The following is a 27,035-nucleotide window of genomic DNA, read 5'->3' on the forward strand; positions in this document are numbered from 1 at the left end:
GTTTGCCATTGTCTTTGAGGTTGTCCATTTATGCCTTGAGATCGATCAAGGCCGTCTCTGTGCCATGTTTGGGGAGGAAGCCCGATTGTCTTAGTCCTAGCAAGTTAATTTTCTCTAGGTGGTTCTGAATCTGCAAGCAGAGGCAGGTAGTAGTGAGGCAAATTCCACGAGAATCTTTGTTTTTATGCCTGCATAAAAATCTCATGCAAGCATAAAACTAAATGCTCTTTTGAGAAAAGCAAAGCAGAGATGCGCCTCAGGATTGCTGTAAAATGAAGGAGCGTGAATGAGGAGCTTAAAATGTTTTTACGGTTTCCTTTTATGCTCCACTTACTTACAAAATGACCGTCTAAAATGAAATGGGTAATTGAGAAGTAGTTTTAAAAGGTAGGTCCAATTTCATCACAAAACCCCCTTCTTGTTTCAGAAATTCCTCATAAAGTAATATAAAATAGGGATGGCTAGCGTGAAACCCACTCTTCAACTGCCCCTACCACATCAATCTCCCATAAAAGCAGCTGTCTCCCTGTCACCCCATGATCTCATCTCTCTACTGGAAGACGCGTACAAACCAAGAAAGTTCCTTTATGGAACCACATAAAGAGCACCATTTCCTGGCCATAATTTGACTATAGCACTATTTTCCCCTTTGACACCTTCAAATCCATTCAGCCTCACAATAATGCACAAAAGTTGCGATTGGGAAGAGAGAACTGTTATAGGCGCACCCAGTTTACTGCAGTTTTACTTGAGAAAACAGACACACATGGTTTGATGAATACCAGACTTTGATCTGCGATTATGGGCTACAGTATAAACTGATATAGACTCTGATAACCCAATGCAATGTCAATTGATTACATTTGACAATCAAAAATCCTTTAAGAAAGTTAAGCTGAAAACTTTGAAATCCATTCTACAAATGTGGTGTGACGTGGTGACATCCCACCAGATTCCGGAACGGACTAGGAATCTGCTGGGAACATACCTGGACACTTTCAGGTAGACCCCCAATAGACCACTTGTCTGTCAGGGAAAAACCCAAAACATACGTTTACAGATAAGGATGACATTTTGTTTCAGATGGCAGACGCCAGTTTGGCAGAATTGTTTGAGGAATCTCCCCAGAAGAAATTCTGTATACAATGATGACTGAGAAAACAAGAAAATACGACAAGAACACGGAATCACAGATGCAAAATAAAGTCAGCCATGTTGAAGCTGTTCTTCCCGTGGGATGTCGCACAAGAATACTGACAGAGTACATGAAATGCCGGCAACTGGCAAGGGATGGAATAATTATGAAATTGTTTCAAAACAAATTTTAATTTAAGAAGGAAGACAAATCCAGTTATTAATTCTTAATACCTGGAATTTGTGTGCGTGCTACTGTTATACCGGTCAATTAGGTGCACAATGTCAAAGTTCTCATCACAATCCGATAAGTGGTCCACATCGTACCAGTTGGACATGCAAAGCAGTGTAAACGTATGCAACAAATAGCACAACATATGGAAGAAACCAGCTATGATGGCACAGGGAGATGAAACCCGCCATATCCAATGACCTTTACAGTATCTGCGGTCATGCATTTCTTTAGGCTTATTCTCCTTTGGGGCATATATGCAGTGCACAGAGTAAGTATCTTGTACTTGGCCCTTAAACACTCAAAGGTCTTTCCGGTTAATGCATTTCAAAGCGGTACAGGGATGCACCTACACGCACCCGTCAAACATCCTGTACCCTTAAAAAGGATGCACCCGTGCACCTCAATCACTGAGTAACTTATCCTGGACTCTGACCAGGATTCCCACGTCCCAGTAATGTGTCCTGTATCCTCGCAAGTATGTACTGGAAGCCCCTTTCAGAAGCAGAGTATTACATTTTACTGTGAGCATCTTAATGAATGGGATACAGGAAAGGTAGAAAAGGGCACTTCACCTTGTAGGCATTCTTCCACTTTTCATCAAGCAACTCTTCGGCCTGTATCCTTCGAGCAATATGATCACCAAGGCCAGCCATGACGATTTGCCGCAGGTAAATGACTTGAGTCTCTGTGGGCGGCTTCATCTTCGGATCCACAAAGAGTCCGGCATCCGGGCAGATGGAATTCACTGAAGACAAAAAGAGACCCTTGTGACATTGAGAAAAACACTGAGACAAACTTGCAACAGCTCCTGCAAAGGAATGAATGCTTAGCAGCATTACTGAGTCCAAACACAGTCTGCAAAATAACCTGAGCGCTCATTCAGGTCAGTGTCACTTCTGCTAAGGAGCAGCACCATTTTCTGCCAGGTACAAGAAGCAGAAAACATTTTTCTGCAACTTACCAGCGTGAATAAGAGTTCTTTGCGAGGAGCAATGGAGACTTCTGGCTAGAAAATGATGCAGAACAAATATAACATATCACATGCCTGGCAGGGTACAATATGGCACAAAAAGACATAGCCATCTTACAATCACATGGTCTCTAAAAGTAACAAGCAGCTGGGGCATTATGGCGATTCTCTCTTATATGAGGAGAATAGGCAACCTGCGAGATTTCAGCTGCCGGGAGGAGAGATAGGGAGAAGGGCAAGTTGATTCGTGGGCAGGCCTTGGGAACTTTTGGGTGGGGTTTTGAAGTCAGCATGCCATCATCAGACTACCATTAGGACTGTCTTGGGAATTCTGGGTTTCAGGGTTTCAAGGCTGGGACTTCTCCAAACCAGGATGTCCCAAGCTAACAGCTCTGTGCGGTATCGTCCCTTTGGTGCTGGACAGTAAGTAACATGTATCATTGAATTCATAGATTTGCAAAGCCTGGTTTTAGCATGGTCACTTCAAAGCGCGACCTGGTAGGATAATGTGTGTGCAGAGGTATGATACTTTATTTCTCAAAGTATTGGTTCAGATGGTCACTGTACATGCATTACACAGCCACAGTATTTGACAATAAAGAGCCTGATTTCTTTGGAGCTTTGACTGGTTGCTCGGGGTAAAGTACGACCTTCAGACGAGGGACGGGGATAGGATGGATGGGGAATGGAGTAGAACTTTGAGTTGACACACAGTAGTTCAATCTTGTTCACGATTAGTTTCAAGAAGCACCTGACATCCATGATTCAATGGCAGAGGTGGTCATTTGTAGGGGTTTGTTGGTGAGGTATAGTCTGAGTCGAGGGTCACAGCGTATGAGTGGTAATGGGCTCATGGTCTCTTATGATCATCAGGACAGGAGGAAAAAATGCAAATAACAGGAAACAGGATATGCAAGAGGGATGCCCATTGCCCACCCTGGAAGGAAGGGTATCACCCCATTAATGTGCAGCAGAAAATACAAGATAATGCTGCATTTTCGACTGCGAATTTCAATGCAATTATATTGAGGGGGGGTTAGATTGATAAATAATTTAAGGGGAGTATGGGGTGGGGGCTACCCCCCTCATATAATTGCATTGAAATGTGCAATAAGGTTCAAGTTACTTACCTGTACCTCCTGTTCTCCAGCGTGGGTCTGACATGGATTCACATGCTCATGAATATTCCCTGTCGTCAGCCTTGGGATCCCCAGTGAAAGAAAAACAGTTTCACTTTAGCTTCAATGCTGCATTTCTCCTCTAAACCAATCTCTGTACTCTGGGCATACTGCCCCCATCCAATGACAGCCCTCTCCCTAAGCTCCACCCCTGGTGGCCACCTTCAGATTTAGTAAGCATGTAAAGAGGGAGAATGAACCAAGAAGGGCCACAGAGGGGAAGGAGAGAGGATGTCCATTTGAATCTATGCCAGACCAATTGCTGGAGAACTGGTAAGTGACTTAAACCTTCTCCCGGCATGGGGTCTGGTATGGATTCACATGCTCATGAATAAAGATTACATAGCAGTACATATACACAACCACGGGAGGTGGCAAGGCTCAACAGAAGTAAAAAACACTCACCCCTGGAACAGACTCCCCTCAAGTTTTTGAAAAAAAACATTGATTCTTTTTTTTTTTTTTTAATCGGGGTGGGGGGGGGTCGATAGGACCCCCCCCCCCGCAAAAAATTCTATGGGTTTTTTCAGAAAAATAAATCGCGGTAAAAAACCCCACGAAAAAACATCCCGCGATGAAATGACATGGAATCATATTTTCATATCAATGATACATCTTCCTGACCTGTGTCAACCCCAGAACTTTTTGCAGGATGGTACATTATTTTTCCCTATACCTCTGAGTGGGAACCTTTTTCCACACTCACAGAGTCATTTACTCTTTTGATGGGTGTCATTTTTGAGACTCTCCAAAGTGTCTTTTAAAAGTTATCCACTTTGACAGCGTGTTGGCAATAAGTACCTATTGTTGGTAGGTTTCCCTGGGGGCTGTGAGAAACCTGAAGGTGTCTCACCCGCTAGTCCCCACAGATCTGTCATCCAGGTGGCCAGGACATGGCCATCGCTATTGGATCCAGTTCCTGGGGGTGGACCAGTGGGGGAGGAGCACCCGGATGAGGGGTCTTCGGGGAGTGAAGTGGGAAACCGAGGGTTGAGACGCTGTACCCCCTTCCTAATAACACCTTTTCCCCATCGAACTCTGTGGGATATTTAGAAGCTCTACCGCCCCCCCGACCTCCATTCTCCGAAACGAACACTTTCTTACAGCGTGACAGACAACGTACTACCACCAGAGCCGTTTACCTGACATGTCCAACACACGGGTCAGGCAATTGACAATAACCACACACACCTGACGGCCCTTTACCTTCCCCACAGGGATAAAAGGCGGAGCATGAAAGCACTACGAGGAAGGCCGAATGTACGAGGAAATGGCTACACCGAACAGGCAGTTCAAACGGAGGAGAAAGCCGGCGAGACCTTAAGGGACGACGAAGGCGGAACTATCATTGCTCTTTTTTAACTCAGAACTGCGAAGCCTCCGAAAGGGAAATCATAACACCCGGATTTACAGCTGGCGTGTGAAGGGAATAGTTTCTTACCTGTAACTCCATTTCTCCAGCATTGGTATCTTTCATGGATTCACATGCTTAGAATATTCCCCGTCGTCAGGCTGGGAATCCCCGGTACATTATATAGACCCTTTCCCGTAGGAAATTTTTTTTTTTTCTTTTCGACGCTTATGCGTCCTATCCACCTCGTTTTGTATCATGCGTGCCCGTACCGTCAGGACGTCATGATATAAATACAGGACCCGCCCCCGCGCTCCCTCAGATTTCGGCCCCCAAAGTAGTGGGGGAACCGGTTTGCATGTGCAGGGGAGGCAGGCGGGCGCATTTGAATCCATGAAAGATACCAATGCTGGAGAAATGGAGTTACAGGTAAGAAACTATTCCCTTCTCCAGCATTGGATCTTTCATGGATTCACATGCTTAGAATAGATTACATAGCAGTATCACCCCCAAAGAGGAGGCGTGCGTGCATGCAAACCCATATACTTTCTTCGCAAAGCCCGTTCCTTATCATCATGTATACATTAGAAAACGTTAACATAGGAGAACGAACCACATACAGTCTTAAATTCCAAAGGATGCGACCCCTCAGCCGGGGCTTACCTTATTGGAATAGGTGTCGGAGCACCGCCTGTCCCATCCGGGTATCTTCGGCATGTTGCTGCGACAGGCAGTAATGGCGGGTAAAGGTGTGTGTAGCCGCCCAGGTAGCCGCCATGCAGATGTCCCCCAGAGGGACTCCGGCCCACAGTGCCGTCGACGATGCCGCTGCTCTAGTTGAATGAGCTCTTGGCCGTCGTAGAAGAGGTTTCCCTGCCTTGGAATGGCAGTACGAAATGGTAGATGACACCCATCTTGACAGTCCTTGCTTTGAAATGGCTTTTCCTCTGGCACCAAGACCATAGGCCACGAACAGCTGTCTCGTTTCTCTGAACGGTTGCGTACGATGAAGATAAAACTTGAGAGCCCTTTTTGCATCCAATGTGTGCAACATGCGCTCCGCTCCCGAGCATGGCTCCGGAAAAAACGTAGGCAACACAATAGAGGAGTGTTTATGGAACACCGAAGGAGCTTTTGGTATGAACTGTGGGTTAGTGGCTAGGACTACCTTGTTCTTGAAAAATCGTAAGTATGGTGGGTCTACCATTAGAGCCTGAACTTCTGAAATACGTCGGGCTGAGGTGATGGCCACCAGGAAGGCCAATTTCCACGACAAAAACTTTAGAGACGATGATGACATTGGCTCAAAAGGAGGCTTCATAAGAGACGTTAAGACCAGATTGAGGCTCCACTCCGGCGGAAACTTCTTCTCTGGAGGGAAACTCCGAAAGAGGCCTTTAAGGAATTGTTTAATCAGGCGGTCGCTGAACAATGGTGCCGAATGCCGTTGACGAGTAAACCTGGAAATGGCTGCTAGGTGTACTTTTATTGACGATACCGACAGGCCCTTTTGAGCTAAGAACAGCAAGTATGGAAGAAGCTGTTCCGGCTTAATCGACTGCGGGGCCAAACCTGGTTGATCCTCGCACCATTGACAGAAACTTCTCCATTTGTACGCGTATGAGGCGTTTGTGGAAGGTGCTCTTGCCGCTTGCAGGATACGCCGACAGTCCTCCGGAATCGTTAGCCGACCAAATTCGGCGAAGTCAGGAGCCAGGCCGTCAACTTGAGGCTGTCCGGGTCGTGATGCCAAACTACACCCTCCTGTCGAGACAGAAGGTCGGGGGTCTTCTGGAATCTTATCGGTTCCGCCACCGCTAAGTGTAGCAGGTCTGAAAACCACACCTGTCTGGCCCAATACGGGGCCACCAGAATTACCCGACATGGGTACCTGAGGATCCATTGCAACGTCCTCCGGACAAGGGGAAATGGAGGGAATGCGTACATGAATTTGTTCGTCCATGGGAAGGAGAACGCATCCCCCAGCGAGCCCTGCTGCGGCCATCTGCTTGCGTACTGATGGCATTTCCTGTTGTTCTTTGTCGCAAACAAGTCTATGGAAGGGCGTCCCCATTTCTTGAATACTTGTTGTAGTAGTTGGTCGTTCAGCACCCATTCGTGAACTTCGTTCATTTCTCTGCTGAGGGCATCGGCTTCCACGTTTCTCACTCCTGGCAGGTGGAACGCTAAGATTTGCATGTTGTGTTGCAGGGCCCAGTGCCAGATTTTCTGTGCCTCCGTCGATAGGGACCTGGAACGTGTCCCTCCTTGTTTCCTCAAGTAGAACATCGTAGTGGTGTTGTCCGTCATGACACGCACCACCGAGTCCCTCAGTTGGGGAAGAAAAGATTTCAGAGCCCATCGTACTGCTCTCAGTTCTAGCAGGTTGATATGCAGGGAGGACTCCTCCAGCGACCACTGGCCTTGTACCTGTAACGTATCCAGATAGGCTCCCCATCCGCTCAGCGATGCATCCGTCACCACCGTCTTTTGGAACTCTGGTTCCAGTAGAGGCATTCCTTTCGTTAGATGAGTAGACACCCTCCACCAGCAGAGTGCTTGAACTAGTTGTTCGTCGACGACCAGTCTGTCGGACCAGCGACCTCGGCTCTGCGCCCAGCGGTCCGCTAGAAATTCCTGGCAGGGTCTCATAAACAGACGGCAATTGTTTATCAACGGAATGCAGGACGACATGGTCCCTAGCAGAGACATGTACTTGCGCACTGAAACCTTGGTACCGCCTTTCCATTCCGACGCCTTGCTTTGAAGTTTCTGAATTCTTTCGCTGGATGGTCTTACCAGGCTTGTGTGTGTATGAAACTCCGCTCCTAGAAAGACCAAGGTCCTCGAAGGCTCTACGGAGGACTTGTTGAAGTTTATTGCGAAGCCCAGTTCCTGTAAGAGGGACATTGTGGCCCTTAGACTGCCTCGTGTTTGTTCCCTGGACGAACCTCTGACCAGCCAGTCGTCTAGATATGGATAGACATGGTGACCATCCTTCCTTAAATGGGCCGCTATAGGGGCCAAGCACTTGGTGAACGTCCTGGGGGAGGACTTGAGCCCAAACGGGAGGACCTTGAACTGAAAATGCTTCCTCCCGACGACGAACCTTAAATATCTCCTGTGTCGTGGGCGTATTGGGATGTGAAAATAAGCATCTTGAAGGTCTAGTGAAGATAGATAATCCATGGGTTGCACCGACCTGATAACCTCTTGGAGCTTTAGCATTTTGAATTTTAGGCTCTTTAGCCACTTGTTGAGTACCCTCAGGTCGAGAATGGGCATCCATTTGCCGTTTGGCTTCTTGACAACGAACAACCGGGAATAAACCCCTTGTCCTTCCTGTGCCACAGGAACTTTCTCTACCGCCCCTTTTCGCAACATAAGCGCCGCCTCTTGTCGTAGGATTAGGAGGTGGGGCTGTGTCGAGAATATAGGCGGAAGACGCGGAGGCTTGTCTTTGAATTGTAGCGCATGACCCATGCGAATCGTGTCTAGAACCCATCGATCTGTGGTGATGCATTTCCATCGGTCGAAGTGATGAGAGACTCGACCCCCCAGGACGTTCCGAAGGCCGTCATTGGTTGTTGGTTTGCTTGTTCTTCGTCGACGACGGACCCGAGCCTCGCCGCCTGGAGGCTTGATAGTCCCTGTTTCTACGTGCCGACTGGGACGCTCGTCTGAACCCTTGTGAAGAGTACGAGGGCCTGTTAAAACCACGGTCCCTCGAGACTCCGAAGCGGGAGTTTCCAGAAGCACCCCTAAAGGGGCGAAAAGAGCGAAAGTTTCTACCCGTTTGAAGGGCGCCGAGGGACCTAGCAGTATCCGTGTCTTCTTTCATCCCCTTCAACGCTTCATCAACCTTTTCGCCAAACAGGTGTTCCCCTTCACATGGCATGTCAAGGACTTTGTACTGGACTTCAGGACGGAAAGTAGTACATTTGAGCCACGCTTGTCGACAAAGCACTACTCCATGGTTGATTTGTTTGAAACCAGACTCTGCTAGGTCAACTGCGATATTAATTGCGTGGTTCGAGGCCTCTTCGCCATCCCTCACCAGTAACATAGCTGCTTTCCGGTGTTCGTCTGGCAGGTGTTCTAGGATAGGGGCCAGTTTGTGCCACATTTCTCTATCGTATCGTGACACGATCGCTAAGGAATTGGCTGCTCTTACTGTCGTCGCTCCGACCGAGAGCACCTTTTTTCCAAAGGCGTCCTGCCTCCTAGCCTCGCTTTCCGGTGGCGTTGAACATTTTTGCTGCACCCTGGCCTTCCTAGCCGCTGCCGCCGACACCACCGAGTCAGACAGAGGCTGTGATGTTAGACATTTTGGAGTGGACTCCGGAGCTTTAAACTTTTTCTCAATCCGTCCCTTTATAGCTGGCTCCGAGAACGGATGGCGCATCGTCTTGAGACCTTCTTGCCACACGTGGTCCAGAATTGGGATGGCAAAAACCGATTTTCTCCTTTGACCCATATGGTCAAAAAGGAAACAGTCTTTCTTCTGCTCCTCAGGAATCAAGCCGAACTCGGAACAAGCTTTTCCCATCATTGCATGGAAGGCTCCCACATCATCCGGGGGAGATGGCTGTGTCTGGCTCCTCGTAGACTCTACCTCTACATCCGAACTCCATGTTGGGTCCCTCGACGGTGACAGGGAGATGTCTGACCCTGAGTCACCCAGTATCGAGTCGGACTCCGACAACTCACCCTCCTCCTGAGCTCGAGGACGATCTTTTACCGCCTGGGGAGCCGATGGGTGTTTAGTCGTCGAGCGAGCCGTACAAGTTCGCTCGTCGACGGAAGGTACAGAAAAAAGTGACGATGACGTCCCAGGTTGAGGGATCTGCGTATCCAGCCGCTGCAGGAGCTTCTGAAGAGTATTAAGCACATCCAGAGACAAAACCGTCTGAGGGGTCAGTAACGTGGATGACATAGGTACCATACCCCCACTCGCACTCGTCGTCGACGACGTGGAAGGCCGTAAGCCTAAATCCGATGGCTGCAGAACCGTGTCACCTTCAGCTTCCGCCGAGCAGGCCGTGTCTGGCTGCAGTAAGACCTCAGGGGGGATCGGGTGATAGACCTCTGGCAGCCAAGCCATAGACTGAGTCTCCGTCGACGAAGGAATCCCAACCGCTGCTGCCTGAGCAGTAATAGGCATCGTCAATGACACCGGGGTCGACGAGCAAGTCGTCGTCGTCGTCGAGCCCTTAGACTTCGTCGCCGATTTCGATGCCGACTTCCCGGCTGAAGCATCTCGACTCATGGAAGACCTGGGACGGTCCCCTGAGGAGGATTTTGACAGCGCCTGCCTCTCCGTCTTAGATGAGGAGGAGGAGGGCTTTTTATGTGATGAGGAAGATCCAGCGTGTTTCCCCTTATGCTTGTCCTCAGTGCGACTTTCCGCTGGCCGTACCTTTTTCGATGGAGGCTCCGACTTGCTCCTGGAGGCCGTGGAGCCAACTTCCGAAGCCGGGTAGGCACCCGCTCCGTCATTAAGCCAGTCGACCAGCCTTCTTTTACGGTCCTTAAGGGTTTTTTGGGAGAAACCCTGGCATATCTCACATGTATCCGCCGTGTGGTGCGGGTGGAGACAGTAGATACAGTCCATGTGGCCATCTCCTTCCTAAACTTTTTTGAGGCCACATGTCGCACAAGGGCGAAATAACGCTTTTCCAGACATAATTCACCAGAATTTGAGCGTCGCCGAAGCGAAACAGAAAAAACAACCTAGTTTCCACTAGTAGTAATCACGAGGATCCCACTACTTTGAAAGACGGTTGAAATCTGAGGGAGCGCGGGGGCGGGTCCTGTATTTATATCATGACGTCCTGACGGTACGGGCACGCATGATACAAAACGAGGTGGATAGGACGCATAAGCGTCGAAAAAAAAAAATTTCCTACGCGAAAGGGTCTATATAATGTACCGGGGATTCCCAGCCTGACGACGGGGAATATTCTAAGCATGTGAATCCATGAAAGATCCAATGCTGGAGAAGTAACAGATGTCAACGGTGCACGGGGGCCTCTCACATTGATGCAAAATGCAGGGAGCCACGCTGGCTACCGTAGTATCGTCCTTGACTCCAGAAGCAAGACAAGCCAACGGCTTTAGCACAGCTGGAGAGTCGGAGGAAGCCGATAGTAAACTGAACTGTGTTGAGCCCAAGGTTGCAAGTGGCAACATGATATGAACGCAAGGAACTTGGGAACAAAGAATTTGTGTGTGTTTGAACATTTGGGAAAGCCCAGAGAAGGGCAAGCTGCAGCTTGGTCAGGTGCTAATTCGAAGGACTCTCGATGGCCCCTTTTTGTTTTGTGTTGAAACTGCAAGTACCAGAAGGCCGTAGGAAACGGCAGCGTGAGCTGTCAAGGGTGGTGCTAAGAGTCACATCAAATCCCTTGTACAATTGAAAGTCTCTGACCCATTGCTGAGAGAAAGCTAGGAGAAGGGAAACCACGCTTTCTGATGAGATTAAGTAATTCATGAATTGTGTGAAAGATGGCTATATGAACCCGACAGAGGGATGCCAAGGGAAAAGCTATATTCAGAGTTAAAGGCCGTAGGGAACCCAGCAAAGGGAGGCCCATGTTGCAAGAAGGATCCGAGCCTGGCGAAGGGAGATCCAAGGGGTGAAAAGCAACCGCCCAATGTGCAAGTTCACTGAAGGCACTTTTGTTTGTTTGTTGTTTTTGATCCAGCAGGCCTTCTAAAACAAGAGACTTTGTATACAAGAGACTTGGCCCCTGAAGGTTCTGGTATTGTTCAATGGAATTGTGAACCTTGCGCTGGAGAGGCCCAGGAGTGTGCTGTGCTGAGGAGTTCTGTCTTGTCCCGTGCTTAAAACGTGGGGATGGGAGACCCAGCCATACCATTGTGACTTATCATTTTGTGAACACTTTTCTTTTCTAGCGAACATTATCCCACACTCTTTTATAACTTAGTGCGAAGGATTGGCAATTTTTTTATTTGTATTATAGGCCTTTTTTTATTTGACAAGATGCTACTAGAACTGCCTTATTATTATTTGATGGATGTAGCTTGATCCCATCTTAGCTTTAGGTTTAGATTAGGCGTTTTTCTCACCCATGCATACAGTTTAATAAACACTCTTGAACTGTGATCACTTGTGCGTGTCTTTACTGTTGCCACCATGAGTTCCTTACATATGGTGTCAGAAGTGGGATCTGACTCAATTGAAACAAATTGGGGAACACTACAATTTCAAAAACTTAATCATCGAGCTTCTAACCCTTCTGTTGCCACAAAAGAATCGAAAGGTTTCGATATTTGTAGCAGTAGGGATGCTGTCATTCCCCCTGGGAAAAGATGAAGGATTCCTACCAATTTGGTTTCGATACCCCCTCTGGGGTGTTACATCAGGTTAGCCCCAAAATCTGGTCTAGCATGGAAGTTCGGTATAGATGTTTTAGCAGGTGTCATTGTTAGGGAGAATTCTCCAGAATGGCTAATTTCCCTTACCTTTTGAGTCCCTCAGCAGTTTTGCTGGAATTCTAGGGTTTCTTTTTTTTACCTGGTAAGAGTGTGAGCCATTTTTCCCTACTCTTACATGTGTTTTGCTGTGTGGTGTACATTTTTATGCTCATGGACTATGGAGTCTCATCCACCCCATAGGCATCATCGTTTTACTTTGTGTCACCCAGCACCTTTTCAGACTTCCCACTTTAAACTCCATTTTCTGGGACTGACTACTGTCTCCAAGAACATATAAAGTTACCATTGACTTTACTAGTTTTTTTAAATTTACAGACCCAGTACACCCTATCTTCCAATAGAGTACTGGAGGGGTTAATAGTTATCCCCTTTTGTCCGATTCTCATGGAACATTAGTATGTTCCCCTTTCTCTAAGATTTGGCTGGTGGCAGTGGAATCTTCCATTTTTATTCTACCGCAGACTATGAAAATAGCCTTTGGTACCATTTGAGGCTATGGTGGTAGCCTCAAACTCAAACCCGGTAATCCACTTTTATTTTAACTTGGTTCCGATCGAGTTCATTTGACATATCTTTTTGTAAAGGTCTTTCTAGTGTTTTACTCTGCGCGCCAAACCAGGTTTGGTTCCTTTGTTCGCCGTCCTTTGGCTGGCTTCTGCACAGAAGCCCTCCTTAGGTGCCTGAGTGTCTGGGTGGACAGGATGTGAGGGAGGGGTTTGAGGCTCCCTGCACAGGGTCTCCTTGGAGACCCAAGTCGCACTCTTGTTTGATTGGCTAGGTGGCTGCCCTGCCAGGACAGATACCCTGCTGTGCGATTGACAGCCAGGCTGTGTGAATGGGGGATTTGGTGCATAAGAAGCCAGTCTCTTAGACTGGAAGGCAGAGTTGCCACTGGAACAAGAGAACCAAAGAGACGCTGAAGGAAGGCGATGACACCCGGGGAAGCCCTGCCGCAGGTCCGAATCACCTGAAACTTCAACGACAGAGGAGATCTGCAAGGAATCTTCTTCCCTTGAGCTTGGTCGGCACAACCAGCTTGCCAAACACCAGACACCGGTCCTCATCTGGTCGAATTTACTGTGCATCGCTGCAGTAGATCGGATAGCCAGTGGGAAGAGAACCAGTTTGGGTTTTAAGGAGCGCACCTTTCATTTTGTTGGTTTGCTCCGCTGCTGGCTTCTTCCCTGGGCAGTGCAGGACCCTCCAGCCGTTGTCCTTGTCACCACGACGGAAGCTTCAGGAACCGCGAGCCTGCTGGAACTGCCAGGAACAACTGCCTCAGCTACAGCATTCAGCTACAGCATTCTTCTTCTTTAAAGGTACTGTGCAAACTCGGTCGTTCTTTCCGTCGACATAGGTGAAAGCGCGGGAAATCTTTCACCGAAGGCTTGTCCTTCTCATCTTCTTTAAGTACCTTTTCCTCCGACCAACTGCGTTTTGAACTCTTGGCAAAGACTTAACCGCAAACTACTTTGAACTTTGTGATCCTCTGCAAAGACTCTGAACCATTAACATTGGCCCACACCTATTGACTTGAATCCTAGTTGTAGTAGCCTTTTCTAGATTGCCCTGCCTATAACTTGTTGGTGCTATTGATTTTGGATAACCTTGTCTTTTCTCCCCTTTTAAATTGCTGGAGTGTCATTTTGCTCATACTTCATTTTGAGCTCAACTTGTCCAGAATTTATTGGGTGTTGTAGTATATTAAGACTGCGATTTTCTGCTGCTTTAGGATAGTGAACGGTTTTATAAATGATGGTGTAAATAAATGAATATTTTTTTACTCAGAAACCTTGAATCAGTGTTTGTTTGAACCATAGTAATTGTTGTCCTTTGTGTAATATCTTGTACTGCTCACTTTAATCTTGAGATAAGTCTGGCTGCTCAGCCACTGCTACCAAATACTGTGTAGTACGGACTTGTACTAAATGTGAATTTGTACTTGCACTTGTAGTCTTAATCGTGTGTGGTGTTCCCAAAGGGTACTGCATATAATTCTGCCCAACAGTCATCGACCCTGACTTCCGAGGGGACGTAAAGGTTCTCTTACAGAATCATGGAAAAGATCCCATTTGAAGTACATTGTGGGGATCAAATTGCTCAATGAATTTTGGAAAGGGCACTATTCACTCTGTTTAAAGAAAGCAAACCAGACAAAACAGAATGAGGTGCAGTGGGGCTTTGGGGAGGCTGATAAACCTTCTAACCTCGAAGAAATGAAGGGAGAGAAGCCCACCATCTATCCCGATCTAGCCTTCGCCTAGAGAAACGACCGTGCTCTCGTTGAAGCCTTTCTACAGGCTATTCCGGAAGGAGAGGTATTGGAAAAGGGAGCCCCTTTTTCTTCTTAAAGTAGGGATTGTTGTATAGTAGGGAAACATCGACTGAAGGGTTAATAAAATAACAACTGGTGATCCTTCAGGACCCACCAAAATGTTGTACCAGAGATTGCACATTGCCATCTTACTGGGGGCTACCTAGGACAATCCAAAACCCAAGCATTACTGGTCAGGTATCCACGCCGTTATAAAGAGCTTTATCCAGACATGTGAAATATGTCAAACTAGCACACACGTCCCATTGCCTGCCCCACTGAATACTCTACCAATGATAGCTCAATACAAAGGCTCACTTCTGTTCCTGTCTGGGCTCTGGTTGGGATCCGATCCTTATGTGCAATGCCTGCCCTGCTGCGCAGCGTTGCATCGACTAATGCATGCTATCATGGGGCATCTAAAGGTAAGAGCGCCAATGTGCGTTCCTCTCATAAGTCCACATCTACCGTGATGCTCTCTCCCCCCACCGCTACCCAATGCAGGGCCCCTTGTGCTATTATCTGCTTCTGTTCCGTCACATCTCTGTGCCAAGCTAAGAAAGCTGATTTCTGCCTCGCTTTACCGGAGGCTGTTCCTCCGGCACCTCCGATCTGACCCCCCCCCCACCCACTAACTGCTATTTTGGCTGCTCACTTCAACGTGCCACCAAAACAAACTGTTGCTGTGATTCATTGATTTCTGGTCAACACATGGACTTTCGTATTTAGATGCGACTACACCACTCTTATTTACGCTTTGCTATCCCCAACTACTTGTCGCCGATTTATTGTTATGACTCACCAGCGGCTCGGACACCGGACTGCTTCCTGTTGAACACACCAGCAGATCCGATCGCTGAGGGAACCCTTTCTATGAATGCACATTTGTATGAGTCCTATAGCAATAGCAAAGGGGTTAATTAACTGAAAAAGCGAGTAGAAGAACCAATACCATCAGGTGTACGCCAGCTGGAAATAAAAGTTGGGTCTTATTATGGAATACAGGATGCAGGCAAGAAAAACCAAAGGAATGTGTTAGAACTAACCTTTCTTCCTTGAGGCGCAGGTACTAACAACTGTCTGTTGTCATAGGTAGTTCTTAGTAGAATGGCCACTATAGAAGGGATCAGGGGGAAATAGTAAGGAACTACACTAAAGCAGATTCAGAAAATGAAGTGTCAGGAGCGTATACTCTTACATATATGCGGAAGGGCAATGGGTCAGGAAGGCAGGAGTCAAAGGAAGTCCCATGTAATCCTGGAGGTAAGCAAACGAAAAAATAAAAAAAACAAGGGAAGGAAGTTAGTGGTGTTAGTGGGACCTGAATTCCCAGGCGGCACAAGGGCGCTCTAACGGCCGGGATGGTGCACATATGACCAGCAGAGCGTCTCTTAGTTCCGTGCAATGAAGGCTCCGTTAGGAATCAGGAGAAATCCGAAAGCAGTCCGTGTTTCAGGCGGGCAGCAGAAATACAAAACGTCAGCATGAGGCAGTCTCTAATTCCGTAGCAGGTATTCGGCAGTGATCAAGCAGCAGTAGTACAATATGTTAGGCAAGCGAGGTTGATGTTCAAAAGCAGAAGGTTGATACCGGACTATACATGGAGGGAGTCGGTAGCAGGGGACAAAACAAGAACCATGAACAAGACTGAATTCATGAATCACAACTTCAATCAGAAGCACCGGTGTCAGCGCTCAGCTGAGTTTTATGGGACGTGGGAGGCAGGGCGTAACTTATCAACGCCGGTCAGGTGATCGCATTCACGCGTTGTTCCCTTGACAACGGAACGCATGGTTGCAGAGCACCGCCTCTGGATGTTGCGTCCCAAGTGTCGCTAAGGCAACCTCCAGCGTTGCAGAAACGGGGGGTTCTTATTGTGACAGAAACAGGCCAAAGGTTTCCTATGAAGCGAAGCTGCAGACAAGGCACGCCAAGAGCATGGTGAAACTGTGACTTTTATACACAAACTGCTGCATTGTTGTAACTAAGCCTACCTCACATAATTTGTGCACTATGTGCAATATGTATTTCACTGTGCATCTAAATTACTTTTGCATTGACTTACACTGCTCTCCCATGCCTGCATGTAACCCGAGTTGACGCCTTTACCTTACCTGCCTTGGCTATGCTTGTTGACATCCACATTATTTGTTATCATGCACTTATGAAGTAGCCCCTCGTTCCATGAGGCGCAGCCTTCCCAGAATGTGCACCCTTACCTATTTTGACATGCCCGTCTCTGTGCTTACCTATTTTGTCATGCTTGTTCTCATGCTTATCCAAAAGTAGCCCCCTGTACCATGTGGCGAGGCTCTCCAATAGAACATGTAACCTCCATATGTACCATGCACTTCCTGTAACTAGCGCCTAGATGCCTGAGAGTTTTGTGCACTGAAATAAATGCAAAAATAAATAAATAAAAGTCCAGTTTTCAAGAATCGGAATGGACATTATTGACCTTTAGAAACATTCAGATTAGGCAACAAATACATCCTCGTGATTGTTGATTATGTCACTAGATACCCCAAAGCATTCCCAAAGCTAAATAATACCACACAGCAAATCCTTAAACACCTCCTACCATCTTTTTCAGGGTTGGCTTTCCAAAGGAAATATTGACCGAACAGGGTTCAAATTTTATGAGCAAGCTCAAGGTAGAGGTCAAAGAGCTACACCATATTGCCACCTTACGGACGTCTGTGTAACATCCCCAAACCGATGGCTTGGGTAGAAAGATTCAACAAGACCCTAAAATTAATCCTGTGAAAATTGGTGTACAAGGACGGGAAAGACTGGGACCGAATGATCCTTTGGGCACTATTTGCAGTGAAGAAAACCCCACAGGCCTCTACAGGATTTTCCCCATTTTGAACTACTTTATGGCAGAGAGCCCAGAGATGTCCTGTACATGCTCTGGGAAACCTAGGAAGAACGAGAAGAGGCACCCATTCCCATCTCGCAAACTGCTACCTGAATGCAAGAACATATGACACTTGTTCGAGATCTAGTCTGCACTCATATGGAAAAGGCCCAGAGCCAATAAAAAATCTAACTACGACAAGAAAGTAAGCTCAAGAACGTTTTCTATAGGACAAAAATTATAAGTTACTCACTCTAATGACTAATGTACTCCTAGTCCATAGTCCCCTTTCCTCCATACTGTATAGGCGATTACAACTGAATGTAGCCCCAGGGTGAAGAGTTGACCCTCTTAAGAAAACAAGTTCTTCAACACTGCCTGGCCAAATGCTGCGTCCGACCTGGCGCTGTTATCCAAAAAGTGCTTGCAGAAGGCTGAGGGAGTAGCCCACGTAGCTGCTTTGCTGATAGTCTGCCACAGGACGTGTCTTTGGAAAGCTACCGCAGTGGCCCTGGCTCTGACGGTGTGGGCGTGCATATTTGCTGGCAAAGGCTGCCCCTCATACGCCTCCTTGATGTCCATAACCATCCACCTTGCTATGGAGGGCTTGGAGGCCCAACAGCCTGGTTTTGATCCCCCAAAGATGATGAATAGGGTGCCCGATTTACGGAAGCTCTTGGTTCTGTCCAGGTAAATTCTTAGCGCACGTCTGACATCCAGACAGTGCAATACCTTCTGAGACTCATTCAGTTGAAAAGAGGAAACAACTTTAGGAAGAAATGTTGGGTGTGGGGTGTTCTAAGAACCACCATGTCCCTGTGAAATGTAGTATATGGCTCTGATGCCACCAGGGCCTGGATTTCACTGATTCAGCGTGCCAAGGTCAGGCCCACTAGCATGGCTGTTTTAATGGTAACTAGCCTGATGCCTGCCCAGCACTACATTAAGGGCCCAGACCGGGTGTGGCTTTTTGATAGGTGGATACAATCTGGTCAGACCCACCAAGTGCCTCTTAACCACCAGATTCGAGTTCTTGTAGGCCCCAATGGCCGCCAGATACATGCAGCATGTGTCCCCCTGAAAGGGGTCATCTGAGTGTCCCTCAGATGTGCTGAGCAGGATAGAACGTCGTCCAATGAGCAAGCCAATGGATCAATTTCCTTTGATTCTGCCCAGTGACAGAACCTGGTCCACTTGGTCCAGTACTGGCTCCTTGTAGCGTAGCTCCTAGCCCCTTGTATGAGAGCCGGGTTAGCCTGGGACAGGTGGAGATGCTTCAGGGCAACCTGTTCAGGAACCAAGCTGCAATAGTTAACTTCTGCGCAGCAGGGTTACACCCTGTGCCCCCTTGCTGGTAGAGTAAGTGGACTGGGCCCGCCAGGAGGTGTACCGGAGGTGGATCCGACAGGCTGAGAAGTTCCAAGAACCAGGGTCTCGCTGGCCACCATGGCGCTATCAGGCTGAGACAAACGCTCTGTGACTCCCTTATCCTGCAGATGACCATGTGCACCAGGGGATTGGGGGAAAAGCATACACGCTCATGTTGTTCCACGGGATCTGAATCACGCTGCCTAACGAACCCCTGCCCTGCCCCAGCCATGAGGCAAACTGGGGGCATCTCCTGTTGGTACTGGAGGCGAAGAAGTCCACCTGCGGGTGACGCCACCTGATGAAGATCCCCTGAAGGACCTACTTGTTCAACTGCCATTTGTAATTGTCCACGCCTAGCCTGCTGAGCCTGTCCGCCTCTAGGTTGGACTCCCCAGTGAGGTGGATTGCTGACAAGTGCAAGTTGTTCACCAGGGCCCACTCCCAAATGTCGATCGACAGTCTGCAAAGGGGAGGACACCTGGTGCTTCCCTGCTTGTTGATGTAGTCCATGCAGGTGGAGCTGTCTGAATACGGAAAGATTTGCTGGTGATCATGGGGAGGAAGGCTTTGAGCGCCAGCCAGATAGCCATCAGCTCGAGCCAGTTAATGTGCTCCAGCTGCTCCTGACGAGACCATACTCCATGGACAATATGGCTGTCCAGGGTAGCCCCCATCCCTCTAGGGATGAGTCTGGGGTAATGGTGAACTGAGGTGCAGGCTGCCAGAAGGGCCTGCCTATGAGCAGGTTGGTGTCTGTACTCCACCAGACTAGATTCTGGTATCCATGGTTGCGATATGATGACTTGCTCCGCCTGAGATCCCTTCTCCTGATTTCAGGAGGCTGAGAAGTGCAGCTGCAGCCTCCTCACTTTGAGCCCCGTATGTGGCACTGCGAGGAGACATGCTGCCATGACTTCCAACAGGTGTTGTACCATCATGCCGAGGTCATTGCTCAGCTGAGAAAATCCCCAGTGGTTCTCCCGATAGCTGTGATTTTGTCTGCTGAGGGGATGATCATCTAAGACCTAGGAAGGTCAGACTCTGCATGGGCAGTAACTGTGACTTTTTGAGATTGATAGAAAATCCCAGATCGTATAGTGTGTCCCATGAGGGCGGAGGCCTCCGGAGACCTCGCCCTGACTAGCCAGTCTAGTTATAGATAAATGTGGTGGCCATGTGCCCTGAGTAGAGCTGCCACTCCGTTCATTAGTCTTGTAAAGTCCCTCGGGGCTGAATTGAGTCCAACGCGTAGAACCCTGTATTGAAAGTGAAAACCCACGATTCTGAACCTCAGGATGGACCGATGGGGTGGGTAGGTATCCTTCATATCCAGGGAGCACATCCATTCTCCCAGACACAAGGTCTCTGCAATAAAGGCTGGGGTAACCATCTTTCGGAGGGGAAGGGAAAGTTTCAAAGAATAAAGGTCCAACATAACTCTCAGGCCAGGCTGGTTCTTTTTGTGTATGGCAAAAATATGTGAATAGAAGCCCTTGCCCCGCTGTGAGGCTTGGACTTCCTCCACTGCCTGGCTCACTGCAAGCGAGAGGACTTCCGCAAAAAGAGTTTGCTGTACTAATCTGTGGGAGCGGAGGGAAGGAAGGAGGAGGAGGAATTGGAAGCCAGTGGATTCCACTGAGAGGATACACAGGTCCGTGAACTTTGCCCGCCAGCAGTGTACGTGAAGGGCAAGCCTGCCCCCACCGGAGACTCGTGGATCCGGATGGACCTGTCACCACTTTTTTCCCTCTGAGGCTGGTGCTGAGGAGAGGGACTGGAAAAAGTCCTTGTTGACCGCCTTGTGCTGCTTGCATCTGTGCTGGCTAGGGGATCTGTCTGATTGTCTGGACCTTCTCTCCTGGAAGCCCCTAAAGCCTCCGAAGGCCCGACCTTTATCCGAGCGCTGGTGTGTTTGGCTGTAGGTCTTGGGTGTGGACTTAGAATAAAGATTTTGCTGTCTTGCATCTATTCTTTTTCTTATCAAGTTCCTCATCCGTTGTCGAATGAAACAGGTCGCCCCTTACGAAGGGCAGGTTGAGTACGTGCTCCTGCACGTCAGGGTTGAATTTTGTCGCCTTGAGCCAGGCCAACCTTCTCATGTGCATGGCAATACAAATGGCTAGGCTTGACACAATATCCTGGGCCATGATTTTGGCCTATGCCAACCCAGCCTTGAATCATGCTTGGCTGTGGGCGGGGAGCACTGGAGGGAAGTCTGCAATCTCGCGCTAGAGTTTCTGGTTGTTTGCCGCCAACATGGCATCAGCGTTGGCCTGGCGCAGGTTGAGAGTGGCGTTTGAGTACATTTTCTTTCCAAGCGCTTCCAAGAGCTTTTCCTCCTTGCCCAAGAGTGCAGATGCTGAAGCCGCTGAGGAAGACTGTGGCTTGGAGTATAGTAATGCTGCTGCTATCACAGAGGAGTGAGGTTGGGGGTCCCCTCCCATTTGCCTGTACTTAGCGTTGAGACACTTGTTGGTAGGATGGGTAGAGTGTAGTTTGACCCAGCCTTTTTTGGCAAAGGCCTCGAAATCCTTTTGAAGTGGAATTCCAGTTCAAGTAGTGGGACGTAACGTAAGTACCTCAGCCAGGACCCCTGCCTTGGATGTTCCACCTGTGGCTACGGGATACCTAGGTACGCAGCCAGACCCGCTAGTCTCTCATGACATGATCTGGCTGAATATGGGGTGTTTGAGTCTTCCTCCTCGTCTGTGTCCACTGTTGTGTCCTGCGGATCTGGGGGAGCCGGAAGAGTGCTGGGCGCAGGCAGCTTTGGCATGTTGATTATCAGTGTCGGAGACTGCTGAGGGGGCTGAGCCAGAGCTCTTGTGATTAGGACGGGCATGGGAGCCAGGGGCTGAGCTGGCCCAGGGGCGGTACCGCAGTGGGTGCTTGCGGCTGTACCAGAGGGAGCATGTCCCCAATTATGTCCCTGAGGATAGCACCCATCTGTGATGATCTCATGAGGGCAAGAAACTTCTTGGAGAACCTTTCCTTGCACGGAGGAGTTGTGCCTAATGGAATAAGAGCACCTGCGGGCATAAGGGTCGGGGCTGCAGTGTGTGGTGTGCCCCTCTTTGCCAAGTTGGGTGATGTGTACCTTCCCTGCGAAGCAGAGGGATAGGAAGTGGATCCGCTGAATGGTGTTTTCCAATTCCACCTGGAAGCGCTTTCCCCTGCCTGATCTCCAAAAGAGAAGGACGCCGGGTGAGCAGCCATTTTGTCTGGCCAAGCGGCCATTTTGTCTAGCTCCACGCCATGTGTCTGAGTCGTGGTACTTGCTGAGCTGGATACGGCCACTGAGCAGCGGTGGTTGTGACCTTCCCTGTACCTCAGGTGTAGACCTGGTAGGCGGAGAGCCCTCGGCCATGGTGCCGGTAGTGCTGCGGACAGGCGCTCCCTCAGACATTGGTCTGGTACTAGGGCAGAGAACCTCGGGTTGAGACCCAGTAATAAGAGCCTCGCTGACCCTCGGTGGTAGCACTGGTAGGATCTTGCGACCCCTCGGTCTGTGGTCCGGTAGATGGGGCAGGCTCAGTATTCCTGCTGGTTTTTTAACCTGAAAGGTCCCTCCCGCTTGGGCGCTTCCCTGGGAAGGAGTCTCCCTTGTGGGGTGCAGAGGAGAACAGGGCACCTACCTTGGGCCTGGTCTTCCGCTTCACATATGCTTTAAGGTCCTATGGAGGCGATCAGTTGAAGAGCTCCCGCCACCTGGCAAGTCGATTCTTCAACGCGAGCCAAGTCAAGGTGTTGCACGCTGTACAGTCGCCCCAGCCATGGTCTGGGCCAAAGCACCGCAGACAGTGAGTGAGGGTCGGACGTTGGGAAGGGACCCTCGCAGGCTGGACACCTACTAAAGCCTGCAGTCATTGACATGCACCGGGGAAGAGCATGGGGCCAGAGGACAGAGCAGTACCTAACAATTGGAAGAGACAAAGGAAAAGAGAATAATTCTCTGGGGAACACTTCTGCAACACACGCTGGCTAATGTTTGCAGTCTTACGTTCCCTTCCCGGGAAGTTTCACACGCATGGCTTTGAAAGGGCAAGGTTGCTTCTCTCCTTGTCACCCTCTCGATTTGCGGCACCTTTCACCTCCTCTTGAACTGCCATGCTGAGTTAGCTCTCTAGACATGAGGTCGGCCTTGCTCGTCGATTTATCCCTGTGTGGAAGAGAAAGGGCCATTGGGGTTGTGTGATTCTGGTCAATTACCTGACTTTGCCTCCCCATTTTCTGCCTCCCAGAAGCCCCCTCAGTCCTAGCTTTCTTTCCAACTTCTCCCAATGCGAAGAGCCATTCGTCATCTCGAGAGGCGCTGGTATAAGTCTGACTCTGATTGATTTCTTCTTACGTCACTCTCTGTGATGAATCACTTCTCTCTTCTAAGCACCTCTTTTTCACTGATCTCTTGCAAGCTCAATCTTCTCATCCTCAATGTCTTTTCCAAACGCTTTCTCGGCTTCATCCCTCCTCTCCCGATCATGCTCTCCAGTCAACTTTAATTGTACTTGATTTCTCTACTCACTTTACTTCTAAAGTAGATACTCTGTGTGCAGCTACTGCTGTTACTCCTTCTCTTCATTCTCATCTTTCTTCTTCTTCGTCATCCATGATTATTTCTTCAGTTCCTACTGTTACCAATTCTGATATTTCCATGCTTCTTTCGCAGGCTCTGCCTACTGCTTCACTGAATGACCCCATGCCGTCCATTTTTATTTCACAAAACTATCCTTCTCTCAACTCTTATCTAATTGGTCTTTTTAATATCTCTCTTGTCACATCTACTTTTCCTCAGTCTTTTAAACACGCGGTCATGCTTCCTATCCTGAAAAAAACCTTCTTTAGCTCCTTATCTACTTTCTAACTTTTGTCCTATTTCCCTTCTTCCTTATCTCTCTAAACTCTAAGGTTTTGATTACTCCCAGGTTTCGTCATTTGTCACGCTTAATTCTATTCTTCCTTACTTCCAGCCTGGATTCCGACCTCTTCACTCAACTGGAACTGCTCCTCTTTCGGTTTGTGATTCACTGCTCTCTGCTTGTTACTCCAAACACTCTTCAATTCTTATACTTTTGTATATTACTGCTTTTGACACAGTGGATTTTATATTACTACTTCAGCCCCTTTCTTCTTTTGGTTTCTCTGGGTCTGTATTATATTGGTTTCAGTCTTATCGATCTAACCGTACATACTCTGTCTCATGTGCCAGAACCTGCTCTGATGATCTCTTCGCTTTCTCACAATGTTCCACGGGGCTCAGTTCTCAGCCCTTTCCTCTTTTCCCTTTATAGTTCCCGTCTTGCGTCTATCATTTCTTCCTTTGGGTTATCTCATCAATTCTCTGCTGATGACACCCTCGGCTTATCTTTCTGATATTCAGGCTTGGATGTCTGATCATTTTCTTGTTCTTAATGCTTAATGCTTCCAAAACGGAGCTGCTTTTCTTTCCTGCCTCGACTATTCCTTCTGCGTCCCCTCCTTTTGTCTTGTTACCCCCATCTCGTCTTCCCATTTCCCTTACTACCCGTAATCTTGGTCTTCATCTTGACACTGATCTATCTTTTTCCCCAGCATATTTCTATTATCTCTCGTTCCTGTCTATTTCTTTTTTTTTAATATTCGTAAGGTTAGGGACATTTTCACTTTCAGGGCTACCAAAGGTCTGATATCTTCACTCATTTTTTCAAGGTTAATTTACTGCTCTACGCTGCTCTTTGGTCTCCAATTTCTCCTATCCCTCCTCTAAAGTATAGCTTTAACTCTTCAATTCGTATTCTCTATTTGCTTTCACCTCATGATTCTATTTACACTTCTTTATCTTCCCTTGGATGGTTATCTTTCCATTCGTGACTTAAATTCAACTTCCCTGTACTGTATTAAAATCTCTTCATGGCCTTGCGCCGATTCTTGCATCTTGTCTCCTTTTATGTTCCCACTTGGGTTCTTCATTCTCAAACTCTTTACTATCTGTTCCTCGTCCTCCTTGTGCATAGTCATGTTTTCGCTCTTTCTCCCTGCTTGCTGCCTTTCACTGGAACGATCTTCCACTTTCTCTTAGTTCTATTGATTCTTACTCTGCTTTACATACTGCTCTGAACCGTTTTCTACTACAGTCTTAACTTTACCTGTACTATTTGGTTATTGAATTGCTTGTTTATTGTGCATTTATTTTATCATGTTTCAAACCCTTTCTGTAAAGTGGTTCTGTACTGAGCATTGGTGTAAGGCACTATATAAATAACAAATAAATACCAATAAAATATTTCAAAGGTCTATAACAATTTACCAAAGGAAGTGCCCTCCTTACTTACAGACCAAATGATAGCCAAGGGGCAGGAAACCTGACCAAGGTTTGATGACTAAAGGTGAGTGGAATGGCGATAGGAGACTCGTCTGCCATGTACTCCTATTGAATACGGGGGGTTGGAGGAGGGGGACGACAGGCACACTGATGCTTACTTACCGATCTGGCTTTGATTTTCCCAGATGTCTTTGTGGATCATCTGGGGGTTCGATCTTCTGACGTTGGTTCCAGTGAGATGTGCCCAGGAGATGCAGGTTTGAGGATTCTTCCAGTCAACTGGTAATGGAAGATGTAAATTCCTCAAGGAATGCAGAATCCAACGATGCAAGCCTTCTTGCGACACTTCCCTGGATGGAGGAAGGCAAGTTCCAGAGATGGTCATCATTTGCAGGTGACGACAGGCACAATTCCAGTCGTGGCCACAGCAGCTGCTCCAGGACAGGCTCCCTTGAAGGTGGGACATAGACATCTTGAGTGAAGGAGGCTTGTGGCACAAGCTGGCCATGACCAAAGTTTCAGACTACAACTCGGAACGGCAACAGTTAAAGTGAGGTAGCCTAGAAGAGAGAAGGTCAGTGCACGGGGCATTCCAAGGACACATTCAAATGCTCTCAAGGGCTGGATCATCGAGAAGGTGCTGAGACTAGTTGGTCTGACTAGTCCAAAGGTTGAAGCACTGCTCATGGTCTTGGGAGATCAGGCAGGGGAGCATGGCTAAACGGCGCTGGACACTGGGCCACTTTAGGAGTCATCTTCGGATCTTCAACAGGCTGCTCTTCTCGAGAGATTCTTGGCTCCAACGTTGATCTGAAGAATAGCTGGAGAGGTCCTCCTTTTATCCAAGGTTCAAGCTGGAAGCAAGTCCAAGACCACCAATGGCAAGGATCTGTACCATTCCAACAGCCAATAGTTGCCCAATCAGGGACAATGACTGGTTTCCAATCTGCCACAATAGCAGACCCTCTGGCACCAAGGATGTGGACTGAGACTAGACAGTCACAGTCCCCTTCCTGGCCCACACAAAGCCTCACTAGCCTAAGAAAGCCACAGCTTTCCCGGGCAAGTGCACGACTTTATAAGGACTGAGAAGGCAGGAAGAAGGACAAACTACAATATGGCAAAAGAAGAAGCGAAAATCTTGTGGCACTGCCATTTTAGATCACTAGCCACATTTAGTAGCCATACTTGGTAAATGAGAATGTGCACACCGGGCGGGGCACTGTTGAGCAACAAAGGAAATGGCTGCCTGACTGTAGAGCTCTGTCACAGGCAAAATCCCAAGTTGTGCCAGCTAACAGAGAAGCTCAAGAAGGTGGGCAAAGAGGGAGACATGGAGCAGCAGTCATTGTGCCCTGCAATTTCAAGGTGAAGCAATAACGACGGGGTAGCGGAAGCAAAAAGTGCCGATGAGGAGCAAGGTTGAAACCCAGAATAGACTCCCGAGCAGAGAAGGTGAAGGACACACTTGAGTGCGGTTCTCCGTAGGCCTTTTTGGGGGGAGGAGCAAGCATACCTATAGTTAAGCATAATTATAGCAGGGCCTCTCCTCTAAAGACTCCACAAACGATTGACCAATACAATAACAGATTTGACGGTACGGAAGGATCAGGGCACTAATTCAATCTGACGGGCCTTGGACTACACCTGATTGGAGGAAAGAGGATCACAAAATATTCTGGGGACCTCTACTCTCCCCATAGATGCCAAGGAAAGCGCTGAGCTACGCAGCGTCATTGACCCACCTGCAGCAGACTCTGGAGGGAGAAACCCTACCTGATGCGAGGAGTGCAATCAAACATCTGACAGGCCCTAGGCAGAGACGGAGTGGGGTGGACGCAGTCGAGTACCCCTGCTGAAACT

General features: G+C 48.2%; 1 protein-coding gene across 1 annotated transcript in view; it reads right to left on the reverse strand.

Moving 5' to 3' along the window:
- Window positions 1–27,035, reverse strand: part of DHX37 (DEAH-box helicase 37) — a 1,051,990-nt gene that overhangs the window by 203,241 nt on the left and 821,714 nt on the right. The window contains exon 22 of the mRNA XM_069620118.1: window positions 1,942–2,114. Within this exon, the coding sequence (XP_069476219.1) occupies window positions 1,942–2,114 (173 nt within the window). The remainder of the gene's footprint in view (window positions 1–1,941; window positions 2,115–27,035) is intronic.

The sequence above is a fragment of the Ambystoma mexicanum genome, chromosome 10, assembly GCF_040938575.1.
Source record: "Ambystoma mexicanum isolate Mex_15411 chromosome 10, UKY_AmexF1_1, whole genome shotgun sequence".
Lineage (NCBI taxonomy): Eukaryota > Metazoa > Chordata > Amphibia > Caudata > Ambystomatidae > Ambystoma > Ambystoma mexicanum.